This window comes from Tachypleus tridentatus, chromosome 9 (assembly GCF_004210375.1).
Source record: "Tachypleus tridentatus isolate NWPU-2018 chromosome 9, ASM421037v1, whole genome shotgun sequence".
NCBI lineage: Eukaryota > Metazoa > Arthropoda > Merostomata > Xiphosura > Limulidae > Tachypleus > Tachypleus tridentatus.
The window spans coordinates 28,974,103-28,989,109 of record NC_134833.1 but is presented as its reverse complement, the minus strand read 5'-3'; the positions used below and the strand labels follow the sequence as shown (position 1 = coordinate 28,989,109).

Sequence of the window (15,007 nt, the reverse complement as noted above, 5' to 3'; positions counted from 1 at the left end):
TTTACATGTTTACACTAGAAATGGTTTCAGAGTTTACATGTTTACACTAGAAATGAGTTCAGAGTTTACATGTTTACACTAGAAATGAGTTCAGAGTTTACATATCTACACTAGAAATGGTTTCAGAGTTTACATGTTTACACTAGAAATGGTTTCAGAGTTTGCATGTTTACACTAGAAATGAGTTCAGAGTTTACATATTTACACTAGAAATGGTTTCAGAGTTTACATATTTACACTAGAAATGAGTTCAGAGTTTACATATTTAAACTAGAAATGGTTTCAGAGTTTACATGTTTACACTAGAAATGGTTTCAGAGTTTACGCGATTACATTAGCAAAAATAACTATTTTTTAATCAAATAATTTATTGTTTCGAAGTTCTGAAGAATTTCTGTAAATGCAGGCTTAAATATATATTTTTCTTAGGGTAGTTTTGATTCGCGCAAAACAAATCTTTAAATAAGTTTTGTAAAATAATGTTCCTTATAGAGCTCCGTAGAAATATTATAATTATTCACCAGAACTTTTTTAAAGCGAATCGCTTAAAATAATATGTTAGCTATACATATATGATATTTAAAATATGCAAAACTGTCAATGAAAGTAGAATTATTAGAAACTCGTAACAGACAACTTACACGGACTTGTTTTTCGAGGATACCAACGAGTTCAACGGAAAACATCAGTTTAACATGGTGTAATTTTTACGCTTGCGATAAACGTACGCAGGTTTTGACATAATAAGAATTTAATGCATTATTTAACTCGTTAAAAAGTTTCCTATTGTGCGTACTAATTAATTTATGAAATCTACGTTTGTTGTTGTTGTTTTTTTCCAGTAATGTGATAAAAGTCTCTTCCTTAAGATAAAAATATTTACTATTCGTTGAATTACTTCTAGCAGCCTTTCAATTTTGGATAATAATTTAGTGATGATATAAGCAGATTCAAGGAAAAAGGTTTGCATGACAGTTTGACTAGCAATGCAGTTAAAAGTATTGCAGATCTCTTCGTGAAACTAAACAAAATGACCTGGCATGACCTACTGACTAGCACAGGGGTCACCAAACTACGGCCCTCCCTCGAGGTCATTTTGTCCGGCTCGCCAGCAGCTAGACGCTTGGAAATAAAAAGTGACATTTCATCAAATGTCTGACTGTCATAACAAAATAAATCACACCGATGGTCGCTTTAAGCTGGCAAACACAAGACGTTATGATAAAAAGAAACAAGGCTATCACGCGCATTTTTAACCAATAGGAAAATTCTTCTTTTGTCCTTGCTACCCGTATCTATGAAAGCATTAGGATTTCGAAAACAAGTACAGACTTAACCCTCGTCCTATTGACTCATCTTGTAAATTCAGCGACTTAAGGTTACCGCTTCAGCAAGCTCATTTCTCTAAGTAGTGGGTTATGCGCTTTTCGTAATTCGTTCTTAGGTAAGTGTCGTGGCAAACGTACGTTTCAATATATTTTGTTTGTGCGTTCTTGGACCAGTACAATAGTTTTCTCATAGCATTCTGTGTTTTTCATTTTCAGATCCTGTTTTGTTTTTTTTCACCCATCGTTATGGCTGCTTTTAAAAGATGAAAAGTGGACTCTGAGTATCGTGCTTTCAATGAAGAATGGGGAGAAAAGTACTTATTTGTGGAAACAAGAAAACAGAAAGCTACTTGTGTGATATGCATCGAAAGTGTTGTCGTTTTGAAAGAGTACAATCTTCGGCGTCATTATGAAACAAAACATCTATCAACATATTTGAAATTTTCAGGAAGGTTCCGTTCTGAGAAATTTGAATCCATGAAACGTGTTTTTGAATATCAAAAGAATCTCTTCTCGAGAAAGTTTGCTGAAAATGAATCTGTCACTCGTACAAGTTACAAAATAGTTCATAGGATGGGAGAGCGAGGAAAACCTTTTAATGACGGCAACTTCATCAAAGAGTGTATGATGGAAACAGCAAATGAGCTGTGTCTTGAAAAAGCCAATTTCTTTGAAAGTATCAGCCTTTCAGCAACTTCAGTTGTACGGAGAGCAGGAGAACTTGAAGAGAACATCGCACTACAGTATGCACGGAAGAACAACTGGAGAAGACATTTTCATGGAAGTGCATAAAACTTTGCAAGACTATAACCTTCAGTAGAATCAGCTTAGAGGTGTAACAGTTGATGGAGGAAAAAACATGGCTGGAGTAAAGAAGGGTCTGGTGGGGCTGATCAGGAAACAGTTGGAAGATCTTCAACTCCCAATCGCTCTGTTCATACACTGCATCATACACCAGCAAGCACTCTGTGGAAAAGACTTAGATATTTCTTGCGTACTGAAACCAGTCATTTCTGCAGTGAACTTCATTTGGGGTCATGCATATAATCATCGCCAGTTCAAGGCGTTTCTTGAAGAAATTGATTCGGATTACTGTGACTTGCCTTATCACACGGCTCAGCTGCGGTAAAGTCTTGTCTCGTTTTTATACGATGAGAAGAGAAATAGATATATTTCTTATCGAGAAATATAGAGCCGATCCACTTCTGTCAGATCCAACCTGGTTGTCAAAGTTGCCATTTTTGGTCGACATCACATCCCACATGAATGAATTGAACTTGAAACTTCAGGGGAAGAATAACCTTGTCTGTGATCTCTATTGAATCAGTAAAGGATGTCGGAGAAAGCTGTCATTGTTTGAAGCACATTTGGAAGGAGGAAACCTCTCTCATTTTCAGTGTTTCAATGAGTTTCATGCTGGAATCACAGAAGATGTCAACCTGGAGTTTCAGAAAAAGATTATATGTGATTTAAATAAGCATTTTTAGAAAGATTTTCGGATCTTGACAGAATCGAAAGTGACATTCTCCTTTTTCAGAATCCTTTTGATTGTGTCATTGATGATGTGCCAGTGGAACTTCAGCTGGAAGTCGTCGATTTGCAAGGAAATGACTTGTTGAAAGCAAAACACAGAGAGGGGCAACTTATTGAATTTTACAGCTGCATACCTGAAGATGATTTTCTGAAGCTGAAGCAGTTCGCATGTGGTATGGCATCAGTGTTCGGAATAACTTATGTCTATGAAAAAGCATTTTCAAAAATGAAGTATGTGAAGTCGGTACATCGATCAAGGTTGACTGATGAACAGTTGAAAGCAATTCTAATGATTGGATGCAGCAATTTGAAACCGAACATTGACGATATTTTGAAAGCCAAACGCCAATTTCATAAATCTCACTAACTTTTTTGCAGCTTAGTGAAATTCAGATATGTACTCACTATGTGCGATGTGACAATTGTTTTTGCTAATGTCACCTTCTTTGATAACCTTTTGGTAAATAAAAATGTTGGTTGTATTTCTATTTGTTTTTTATTATATGTGTGTATTGCATGCTACTCCCACATGGCTAATGTGGCATCCTAAACTTAGTGTTAAGTTTTTTACAGAGAACTTTCGTTCTAACTTATGAGTATTGAACATAATGATCATGTGGCCCGCGCTTCTCATTCCCCATGTAATCTGGCCACCTGTGAAAAAGTTTGGTGACCTCTGGACTAGCATGTCCAGATTGTGAGTGCAAGAACTCGTGGATCGTGATACATTAAATCGAAACGCTCTTTGGGTGTGTAGTTGCGCTATAAGAGTGGCGTTACATTCCCACTTTTCGATCAGACAAGACTAGTCCTACAATTGACGGTGGACGCTGTTGAGTCCATGCATATCTTGTAATCTATCAGATAAAAATTAGTGTGTGTGTTTCGGAGAGGAGACTGAGTAAACAGCTGTGCACAATGTCCTGGAACAAGCAAGGTAAATTTGTAACGTTTTAATATAAGGTTCACAAGCAGCATTAATGTTGCCATCGTTGGCCTCGGCTACGTTGCATTAAACAATTATACGTACAACTTTAACTTTATATATGTTCTGCTGTATTAAAACGAATGTTCTATAATAATACATTCCTGGCAGTTCTGTGTTTGTTTTTTTGCAGCATTTTAACAGACAAAACAACGTTAGAGCTTTTAGCTCTACATTTCATGAAACTTTAATATCAAAATAATGAAGATGAAATGTGATATGATTTTCAAGCAACTAGTTTTGGCCCTAATTAAATATCAGTTATAAAGTAAAAACACTTATAGACAGTACTATAGTTTTCAACTCAAAGGGTAACCTCAATATATCTTACTGACAAAATGACGTATTTAATAATAATTCTTTACGACATATGTGGAATTATGGGCACCGAAAGTAAGTAACTATATTAGCACTATAGATTTAGAAGTAATTTTTTTACGGTGCCATAGTGTCGTGCGAAATTACGAGCTTTCCTGTTTAAGGCTTATCGTGATGACCCGAGGATACATCGAAAGCTGCCATACGTAAACTGAAACCCGCTTTTAATGGAAACATCAATGCTGCATATCTATTGCTTGCTTTCAAAGCACTCAAGTATCGAGACAAAGCTTTCTCTTCTCCTGCTTCTTCGCTAACAATTTAAGCAAAATGTACCTGAAATATTGCATGTCTCTACGTGTTACTTTGAAGGATTGCATGTTGCGTATTGAAACTCTGAAGGCCCTTAGCTTCAAATTTAATTGTTGGTTGCGGACAGCTGTACATAATATTATGTGAACATAATAATTTTTTTTAAATCTTAGCAACACAAAGATTCTATTCTGTGCTTAACACCTGGGAGATAAAAATAGTCAGGGTTTATAATATTAACAAAGACTGTAGTCAATGACGTGGTGGGCTCCGCAGGGCCAAGCGTGAAAAGGTGTGCGACTCGTAATCTGAGGGTCGCAGGTTCGCATCCCCGTCACGCCAAACATGCTCGCCCTTTCAGCCGTGGGGGCGTTAGAAAGTGACGGTCAATCCCACTATTCGTTGGGAAAAGAGTAGCCCAAGAGTTGGCAGTGGGTGGTGATGACCAGCTGCTTTCCTTCTAGTCTTACACTGCTAAATTAGGAACGGCTAGCACAGATATCTCTCGAGTAGCTTTGTGCGAATTTCAAAAACAAACAAACAAACAATGACGTGGTAGTGTTAACAGTTTGTACGATTTTCATTCTGGAACATGACGTTCACCTTTTAGGCTGAGTATGTTTAAATATTAGTGTGCCCAGACTGTAAGCCCGAAGGCTTTTGATTTGCATCCCATTGTCTCAAAAATGCATTGTGCATTTTAAGATCGTTAGAGCGCTGTAAAAGTGAGAGTGCAATGCCATTATTCAATGAAATAAGAGTAGTACAAGAAATGATTATGATTACTGTTTTCTGACTGCTTTTCATTTTGTCTACCAATTCAAAACTAGAGACAGATATGTGAGATAGTTATTGCATAGCTTTATACAAAATTTAGAATAAGTTAATGCGTGTTACTACTTTATGGTGTAAGCTTCAACCACCTAAAATAACAGTTTATTTACGGTTCTTGTTTGTTTGGTTCCTATCACCAGTGTTGATTGTATCTTCCAGTTACTCAACAACAGAGACGTGACATATTTGGATTCAAATAATTTAATGTTACAATAGTGTCTGATCCTGTGGTAGAGCTATGAATTTAAGGATCTTAAGAAGTAGCTTTGAATCTTACGATATCTTAAAATATTCCTCTCACTTAATCTGAGGGTGCGTTATAAAGGTGGCATTCAGTTCTTTAATGTGGATGGTGAGTGATGTGGTTCTGCGGATGACTGTTTTTCATCTGATTTAAAATTACAGGCGATGGTAGACAGACTTAGTAATTTGTCCACGAATAGAAACACGAATTCAACAATACCGTTTTTCAAGTCATTGCTAATAAAGATAGCTCCGTATTGGGCAGTTCATAATTAAATATGTCACACAAAATTTTGGAGAAATATATTTTTAATATGCAAAACAAACAAAGGAAGCAAAGCGCGCTGTGTAACAAATTATCATGGAAATAAATTACACAAAAGAAAAACTGAATCAAATTACCTAACTTTTGCAGTGACCACAACGTGTAAGTAAAAAAAAAAAAAGAATGTGTCTTTTCATGTGGCGAAATATTCTGTTTAAATCAAACGAAGTTACGAATCGGAGGTGGAAGTGGACCAAAGAAATGAAGGCACGTGAACTTTCAGTGACATTTACTTTTTTTTCTTCATTGTTTCTTTTGGCATCACATGTATTTTTTATACAACTGAAACATATGTTGATGTGTTTTTTATACTAGTTTTAACACTTTTGATGTTTTTTGTTTTTGTTTTCAGTTGAGCAACGACCTCCTCGCTTCAACAATGTTGTGGCTCTACTCAACAACCTAAGCGCTAATATGGTTATTATTTCGTTTAATCGCCGAAGTGATAGTTCATAAAATCATACAGAAGATATATAAATCTAAATCACGTATTAACGTAAAAGTACAAACGTGTACAAGAGTTTCAAGAAATGATTTCTTATGTTTCCTCAGAACGGTATCCCCTAGAGACATGCCGTAGATGTCATTTATCTTCGCTTTTTGGCATGTTATGGGCGTCAGCATTCTAGTAACTAATAACAATGTAAGTTCATAAGATGGATGAAATCTACAAGTAATTTCTACAAAGAAATCTTTTGTTTTTCCTTCTGTTTACACTGTCGCTACTGTGATAAAGCGGTTTTTGAGTTGGTCTTCAAAGAATAATGTTTTCTGCTACCGGAATGTCTTTTCTGTTTCGCTTTTCTCTCTTTTGCGTCTTCATTTATTCTACGATTTCTTTATTATATAGCTTTGATTTCCGTAACTTTTAAGATCGAAAATGGCCATTCTCGGTTTCCCCCCCCCAAAAAAAAGAAGGCCCGGCATGGCCAAACGTGTTAAGGCGAACGACTCGTAATCTGAGGGTCGCGGGTTCGCATCCCCGTCGCGCCAAACATCCTCGCCCTTTCAACTGTGAGGGCGTTATAATGTTATGGTCAATCCCACTATTCGTTGGTAAAAGAGTACCCCAAGAGTTGGCGGTGGGTGATGATGACTAGCTGCCTTCCCTCTAGCCTTACACTGCTAAATTAAGGACGGCTAGCGCAGATAGCCCTCGAGTAGCTTTGCGCGAAATTCAAAACAAATAAAAAAAGAAAAAAATTAGCTTTATCACATAAATATATAAAAGGCCAAATTCACTAAAAAAACCGTCCCCCAGTGGCACAGCGTATTATTTACGGACTCACACCACTAGAAATTGGGTGTCGATACCCATGATATGCAGAGCACAGATAGCCCATTGTGTAGCTTTGTGCTCAATTCAAAAAAAAAAAACATACTGAAAACGAACTGAATTTTTGACATTCGAAATGGGATAAATCGAAACGTTTTAAAAATTTGCGAAAAGTCGTTTTACGAATGTTAACTTGATACCACTGGGACCTAAAATCCCAGGACTTTGTACAAAACGTTTTATCGTTTGACTTTAAAACGCAGAGCATTAGATTGAAGAAGCTTGCTTAAAATCATCTCATAACATATCTTCCAACTAAAGTTTCATGTAATACTGTTATTTCACAATCCTTCGAACCACTACTACCTACACAAAAATAAAACTGCATTTATTTTGAGTAAAGTCACTTATGACATATAATTTTGTGTTAGACTAATAGTTTTTTGCGCATACTAAAACTATAAGAAACACTTTATTAAACTAGAGGGGCACTTTCAGCATTTATCTTACTCGGCCCTAGAAAATACGGAAATATGCTCATCTTCCGGTCATTATCTTACTCGGCCCTAGAAAATACGGAAATATGCTCATCTTCCGGTCATTATCTTACTCGGCCCTAGAAAATACGGAAATATGCTCATCTTCCGGTCATTATCGACAGACATGGACTATTTTTGGCAGATCAATGAGTAATAATGTTTTAGATATGTCCACCAAGTTTCGCCAGAATACTAGTAATTTTGACTGAGTTTCCAGGTAGACATAGTATGAAAAATTTGGTCCTTATGTTAACAGATGTGGATATTTTTTTCGTGATAACCTTTCGGTGAAATTCCCTCCAAAAACTAAAAACTTCTAAGTTTGTTCACAGTACAAATGTTTACCAACTTTCGTTCAAGTCCATTTAGCCATTTTTAATAAATCTTGCTAATAAATACACAAAAACACATAGAGAGGAGTGAAAACATGATCTCCGTCCAACTTCGGTGGTGAAGGTTGTTAAGAAATGGAAAATAAAGATATTAATACAGTCACGTGTCTAATTTTTATCATGTTGTTTATTTTTCCTACAAAACTCACATTAAAGAATATTTTCTGAAACTACTAATTTATTTTGTGTGTTTGGAATTATGCACAAAGCTACACAATGGGCCATCTGGGCTTTGCCTACCACGGGTATCGAAACCCGGTTTCTAGCGGTCTGAGTGCGTAGACATGCCGCTATGCCACTAACTGATTTAATAAAAAGTTCAGTACGCTTACGTGAAAACAACTCTTACTTCATCTTATAGTTTTAAGTAGTCCAGTTTCCAGGAGAAGTATAATTAGGGCAAATACTAAATTTAAATATAATAGATGGCATTAGTTTAGGGGATTTATAAGGTTTAAGACGACTTTCTTGAAAGCTCAATTGGTTACAATGTAAAACGTATATTGTTAATTCTTAGACTCGATAATCTACATGTTTAGAGAGTGTGCAGGATTTTCGCAATAACATTTATCAATAAAAGTTACGTAAATTTTTAAATATGCATTTAACTAAAACAAACATAGATGTTAAATTAAATATACATTAGTAAATTCGTTACACGGTTATGAAGAAATTCTGTACAATAGAACGAAATATTAACATCTTTTTCATTTTAAAAACGATTTCCATGGTTACGTTTGTCTATTTGTACAAGTTCAAACAAACAAATAAAATATTTTTTTGCCACTCTTTAAACATTGTATGATTTAATTTGTTATACCTTCAAAAATTATTTGAATGAGTTTATTGCTCGGAGAATCTTAAGTTATCCACCAATGGTGGGTTAATGGTGACTTTACAGACATACATCGTCAGAATTTGGGGTTCGTTTTCCCACAGTGGACTAAAGGCAGAAAACACATTATGTAACTTTGTACTAAAATAAACTTCACTATCTCCAACTAATGTATATATATATCGAATGAATCAACCTGCTGATACATGCGTACCTTTTTCATTTCTTTTTTTCTGAAGCGCTATTTGGTGAAAGAAGAATGATTTACATACAAAGCGAAATTCTAGACACTTGTACATTTTTTATTGTTTACTTCCTTTGCTTAATAAAGAAGTGTAACTAAAATAAAAAATAAAATGAAACATTTGTTCAAACATTTTAATTGAGCAACGCCACAGTGGGTTATCTGCTGCGTTCACCGAGAAGAATCGAATCCCGGATTCTAGCGTTGTAAACCCTTGAACTTACCTTCTAGGAGATGTATCTTAATTTCATTTCAAACATTCTCAAAACTTATGATCCTTATAGAAATTTAAATAATTCAGCCAATCGCCCATGATCACGTTGAAAGCTAAAGAATATTTTTTTTAGTTTTATTTATTATTTTTTAAATAGAATTACATATGTGAATATTGCAAGAGATGTTTCAAGCAAGAGGTGGATTAGAGCAGTCCAATCTTTTCGAGTTTTTTAGTGGTTCATATATAGCTGGAAATCAAAAATTAAAAACCTGAACTCTGTACTTGCATAAACATTGGAAGTGATTTAACAATTTAAATTCCCCCCAGTGGCGCAGCAGTATGTATGCAGATATACAATACTAGAATTTGTGTTTCCATACCGTGATGGTCAGAGCACAGACAGTCCATTGTGTTGCTTTGTGTTTAACTTCAAACAAAGAGATAACTTAAACGTTTAAGCTGAAAAGATAACACATGTAGGTGACAGAAACGTCAACTTTAAAATACAAAAGAATTCACTGTACTTTATTTCACCATGTTTCAGCAGACCCCATTCGCCTGCTATCCTTAGAATCATTGTTGATCGTTTTCATTTTGATGGCCATGATTGACACCAGAGCTTCCGTTGTATCAAGTTTTTAGGAAAGACGACTAAAAATTCATGAACCATTGTCACTGTCAAGTTCTTATTTACTGTCTTAGTGATGATACACGACACTGTTTTTGGTTGATGTTTGTCACGTTATGTCAAGACACCGTAGCGTCTGCATTTGCAAATCGTTCGTATAAAATGTAACAATCTCTTCATATTCTGCATAGATGAATTTTATTCACATAGCTAATATTGAAAAGCTTATAGTGTTACTTATTGAAAAAAAAACCTAATATTTTGTACATCGCATACAGCAAACTACGTTAAACACTCAGTTGTCTTCACTGCTAAAACTCAAGAGTTCACTGAAGACACTCGAGAAAAAAATTCATGATAGAATTGTGCTGAAGTCGATTTATTGTGGCCAGCAACAGAATTATTCTGAAGCTGCTTTATTGTGGCCGACAATAGAATTATTCTGAAGTTGATTTAATGTAACAGGCAACAGAATTATTCTGAAGTCGCTTTGTTGTCACCAACAATAGAATTATTCTGAAGTTGCTTTATTGTGACCAACAACAGAATTATTCTGAAGTCGCTTTATTGTGGCCAACAATATAATTATTCTGAAGTTGATTTAATGTAACAGGCAACAGAACTATTCTGAAGTTGCTTTCTTGTAGTCGTTTGTACTACAGATGAATTGAAGTGATGCGATTTATAACACTATATATCACATCACTTCAGTTTATAATAATATAAATCAAGTCACTTTAATTCGTCTGTAGTGCAGACAACTAACCATATACATCTTTATACTGACTGAGTGCTGTAAATAAAATAACAACTGAGATAAGTTATAAATTCGGAGGAGATATGACATCTTTCTTTATTGCAAAACAGGAGAGAAATGTTCAGTCGTTTTGAATGTAAAAACTATATATGTGAGAGTTGTAGTTAAAGTGACAAGGTTGAACTTTGGTAAAGTTATGCGGTTATGAACACTAAGCTTGTTGGTGAAGGTGTTTATTACTGTTACATAGCTAAGTATTACTTTTATAATTGACTTTAACCGATCTTTCGGTTTTCTAGAGAGATCATTTAACATCTCTTGGAAGTATTAAAAATACAAACTTAAATTGAGACATTTTCTCTTACATTATAATAAGTGTACATCGGCTTGCATGTTTTCAAAACATCCATTTATGTTCGTATTAACAACTTGCTGTGCTATGAGAAATGCTGGGCTCGAGTCCCAAATCCTAGTGTTAATATCTTCAAGCAAACCACTCAATCACCGATAAACTTATATCCATCTAATATTCATTGTACAAAGTTTAATTAATCTCTCTCACTTGTACATTACTTTTGCAGTCCCTTTTATGATTATAAATTATTAAAGAAGTTTACACTAAACGAAAATTGTGGCGTAATCAAGTTACCAAAAATTACCCCTCGGTGGACTCACCAGATAGCCCGATGTGACTTTGCTGTAAGAAAACACACACACATTACCAGAAATTAAATATAAATTAATCGAATTCACTTTCTTGTCAGTTCAAAAATTTGGACATGAATCGTTGAAGCTTTCTTCGACTTAGAATATTCAAAATTACGAACTAATTTTTCGTTCACAATGAACCCTAATTGTAGCAGCGTGTTCATTTCAGACCGTTTCAGTATTTATCATAATTAAGATTCGCCAGGCTAAAACGATGCCGACCTAACGCAAACAATGGCCTAGAAATTAAGAAGGTCAGATATCACCTTATGAGATTGGCTTGTGGTTCCTTACAATGCAAAATTCTTTAAGTGGCAAGTAGAGATTGTTCTTAGGGTTTCATTTTTAAAATATCGCTATAATTGTACACATCTTACTTCGTGAACCTGAAACAGTTGCAAGGTGCATAATGTTTTGAATAAAAATAACGGATTACCGACTTACCTGCCAGAACAAAGTAGAGAAACAACGGTGTTATACGTAGGGTGGATGGTCTCATGTTGAACGCAATCCTGGTAAAGCAGTGTTTCAACGTCTATAGCAGTTTTCCTTTGTTCTCTAGATGAGAAGTAAAACGTTTCTTGTCTTCTTACCTAAATTTGATCTACTGACACTAAGTGCTGAGTCTTTTCTGGTTGCTGTGTGATTGTAGTTTGGTCAACGGCGCGTCAGTCTGTCTATGTATGTATGACCTTCCGTGTTAGACGCCTCCTCCTATTATATATCACGCTCCGCCTAGCTAGTGGCTCAGCGAAAACCAACGTCACCTGGCTTAAATCCACGCACTTTTTTATTCTTATTTTTCTGTGTGTTTCAGATGCAGATAACTGAAGTTCACGATGTTAGTAAATACTTCTATAATACAACGACAGTGATGTGTGGGTGAGAAAAATGAGTGAGGTCTTTGAAGTTTGTAAACCAACACGCTTTCATTTTGTAAATCTTCCCTAATAAAACAGACCGCCAAACTCCTCTTTACGCGTTCATTTTGTAAATCTTCCCTAATAAAACAGACCGCCAAACTCCTCTTTACGCGTTCATTTTGTAAATCTTCCCTAATAAAACAGACCGCCAAACTCCTCTTTACGCGTTCATTTTGTAAATCTTCCCTAATAAAACAGACCGCCAAACTCCTCTTTACGCGTTCATTTTGTAAATCTTCCCTAATAAAACAGACCGACAAACTCCTCTTTACGCGTTCATTTTGTAAATCTTCCCTAATAAAACAGACCGACAAACTCCTCTTTACGCGTTCATTTTGTAAATCTTCCCTAATAAAACAGACCGACAAACTCCTCTTTACGCGTTCATTTTGTAAATCTTCCCTAATAAAACAGACCGACAAACTCCTCTTTACGCGTTCATTTTGTAAATCTTCCCTAATAAAACAGACCGCCAAACTCCTCTTTACGCGTTCATTTTGTAAATCTTCCCTAATAAAACAGACCGACAAACTCCTCTTTACGCGTTCATTTTGTAAATCTTCCCTAATAAAACAGACCGACAAACTCCTCTTTACGCGTTCATTTTGTAAATCTTCCCTAATAAAACAGACCGACAAACTCCTCTTTACGCGTTCATTTTGTAAATCTTCCCTAATAAAACAGACCGACAAACTCCTCTTTACGCGTTCATTTTGTAAATCTTCCCTAATAAAACAGACCGACAAACTCCTCTTTACGCGTTCATTTTGTAAATCTTCCCTAATAAAACAGACCGACAAACTCCTCTTTACGCGTTCATTTTGTAAATCTTCCCTAATAAAACAGACCGACAAACTCCTCTTTACGCGTTCATTTTGTAAATCTTCCCTAATAAAACAGACCGCCAAACTCCTCTTTACGCGTTCATTTTGTAAATCTTCCCTAATAAAACAGACCGACAAACTCCTCTTTACGCGTTCATTTTGTAAATCTTCCCTAATAAAACAGACCGACAAACTCCTCTTTACGCGTTCATTTTGTAAATCTTCCCTAATAAAACAGACCGCCAAACTCCTCTTTACGCGTTCATTTTGTAAATCTTCCCTAATAAAACAGACCGACAAACTCCTCTTTACGCGTTCATTTTGTAAATCTTCCCTAATAAAACAGACCGACAAACTCCTCTTTACGCGTTCATTTTGTAAATCTTCCCTAATAAAACAGACCGACAAACTCCTCTTTACGCGTTCATTTTGTAAATTTTCCCTAATAAAACAGACCGCCAAACTCCTCTTTACGCGTTCATTTTGTAAATCTTCCCTAATAAAACAGACCGACAAACTCCTCTTTACGCGTTCATTTTGTAAATCTTCCCTAATAAAACAGACCGCCAAACTCCTCTTTATTTATTGTGCCGGGTTATAAATCCAAGCTTCTCTTATTCATGTTCCATTATCTCCCTCTAAAAATAATCGCGCTTCATACTTTGGTGAAGTGGAAGCGTTATAAGAGTGATTGTCAAATCCTACTATTTAATAATGGTAGCGCATGAATTGGCTGTGGATATTGTTAAGTCGTTGTCTTCTGTCTAGTTGTCACGATTAGCGTAGACATCCATCAAGTTGTTTAGCGTGGGATTCAGCAAAGACAAAAAGGAACCGGGACAAGGATTATGTCTTGTCTCTTAGCCTTCAATTGAAAGCAACAAGTTAAGAAAGCTTAAACTTTCCAACTTTCCGGGGAAATGTCGATTTTTTTGTCCTTTCCAATGTACACTAACCGAAATTTGAAACACATAATAATGTCCGTCATTACTTGTTTTTTTTGGTAATAGAGATAAGCAAGTTTAGTGGTATTTGTCTTCCTGTAGTGCTTTCCAATAGTTACCAAACTTTGTGTCTAATTACTTAAAAGGGTTATTCTGTTATAGTAAAATTTAAGTCAAAGTGCTTCACTTAGTGGTGTAACTAAAAAGCATGCCCTCACCCACCCACCCACACACACACACTTAAGAAGTAATAAGGCCTTCGCTCCCCAATTCCCAATTGTGGGGAATGCGGGGACATATTTACGCCACTGGTCTCACTGCATGTTACTGCACAAGTTTAGTTTGAACATACTAATCTAGTCAATGGAAGTCTTATGTTATCTCTAATTAGTATCGCATTTACTCACTGATAGTCTTGGAATATCGCATCTATTGACAGTGAGTCTTGCAATATCACTGTATTTGGTATTGTACCTTGCCACTTGAAATTTTGTCGATCACTATATAATATCGTATTTAGTCACTGGAAATCTAGTCTATCTCCATTTAATATCGTATCCAGTCACTGATAGTCTTGAATTATTTCTACTTAATATCGTATCTAGTTACTAGAAATCTTGTCTATCTCCAATTAATATTATATCCAGTCACTGATAGTCATGAATTATTTCTATTTAATGGCGTTATCTAATCACTGAGAATCTTATCTATCTGTTTAATATCGTATCTAGCCACTGGGAATCTTGACTATCTCTATGTAATATCGTATCCGGTCATTATGAGTCTTGTCTATCTCTATGTAATATCGTATCCGGTCATTATGAGTCTTGACTATCTCTATG

The 15,007-nt window shown here is 35.6% G+C and overlaps 1 protein-coding gene across 1 annotated transcript in view; it reads right to left on the bottom strand.

The window, feature by feature from the left end:
• LOC143227052 (uncharacterized) overlaps nt 1–12,170 on the bottom strand; it is a 42,384-nt gene extending 30,214 nt beyond the window's left edge. Inside the window, exon 1 of the mRNA XM_076458598.1 lies at nt 11,919–12,170. Within this exon, the coding sequence (XP_076314713.1) occupies nt 11,919–11,973 (55 nt within the window). The 5' untranslated portion in view covers nt 11,974–12,170. The remainder of the gene's footprint in view (nt 1–11,918) is intronic.
• Between the last annotated feature and the right edge of the window lie 2,837 nt (nt 12,171–15,007).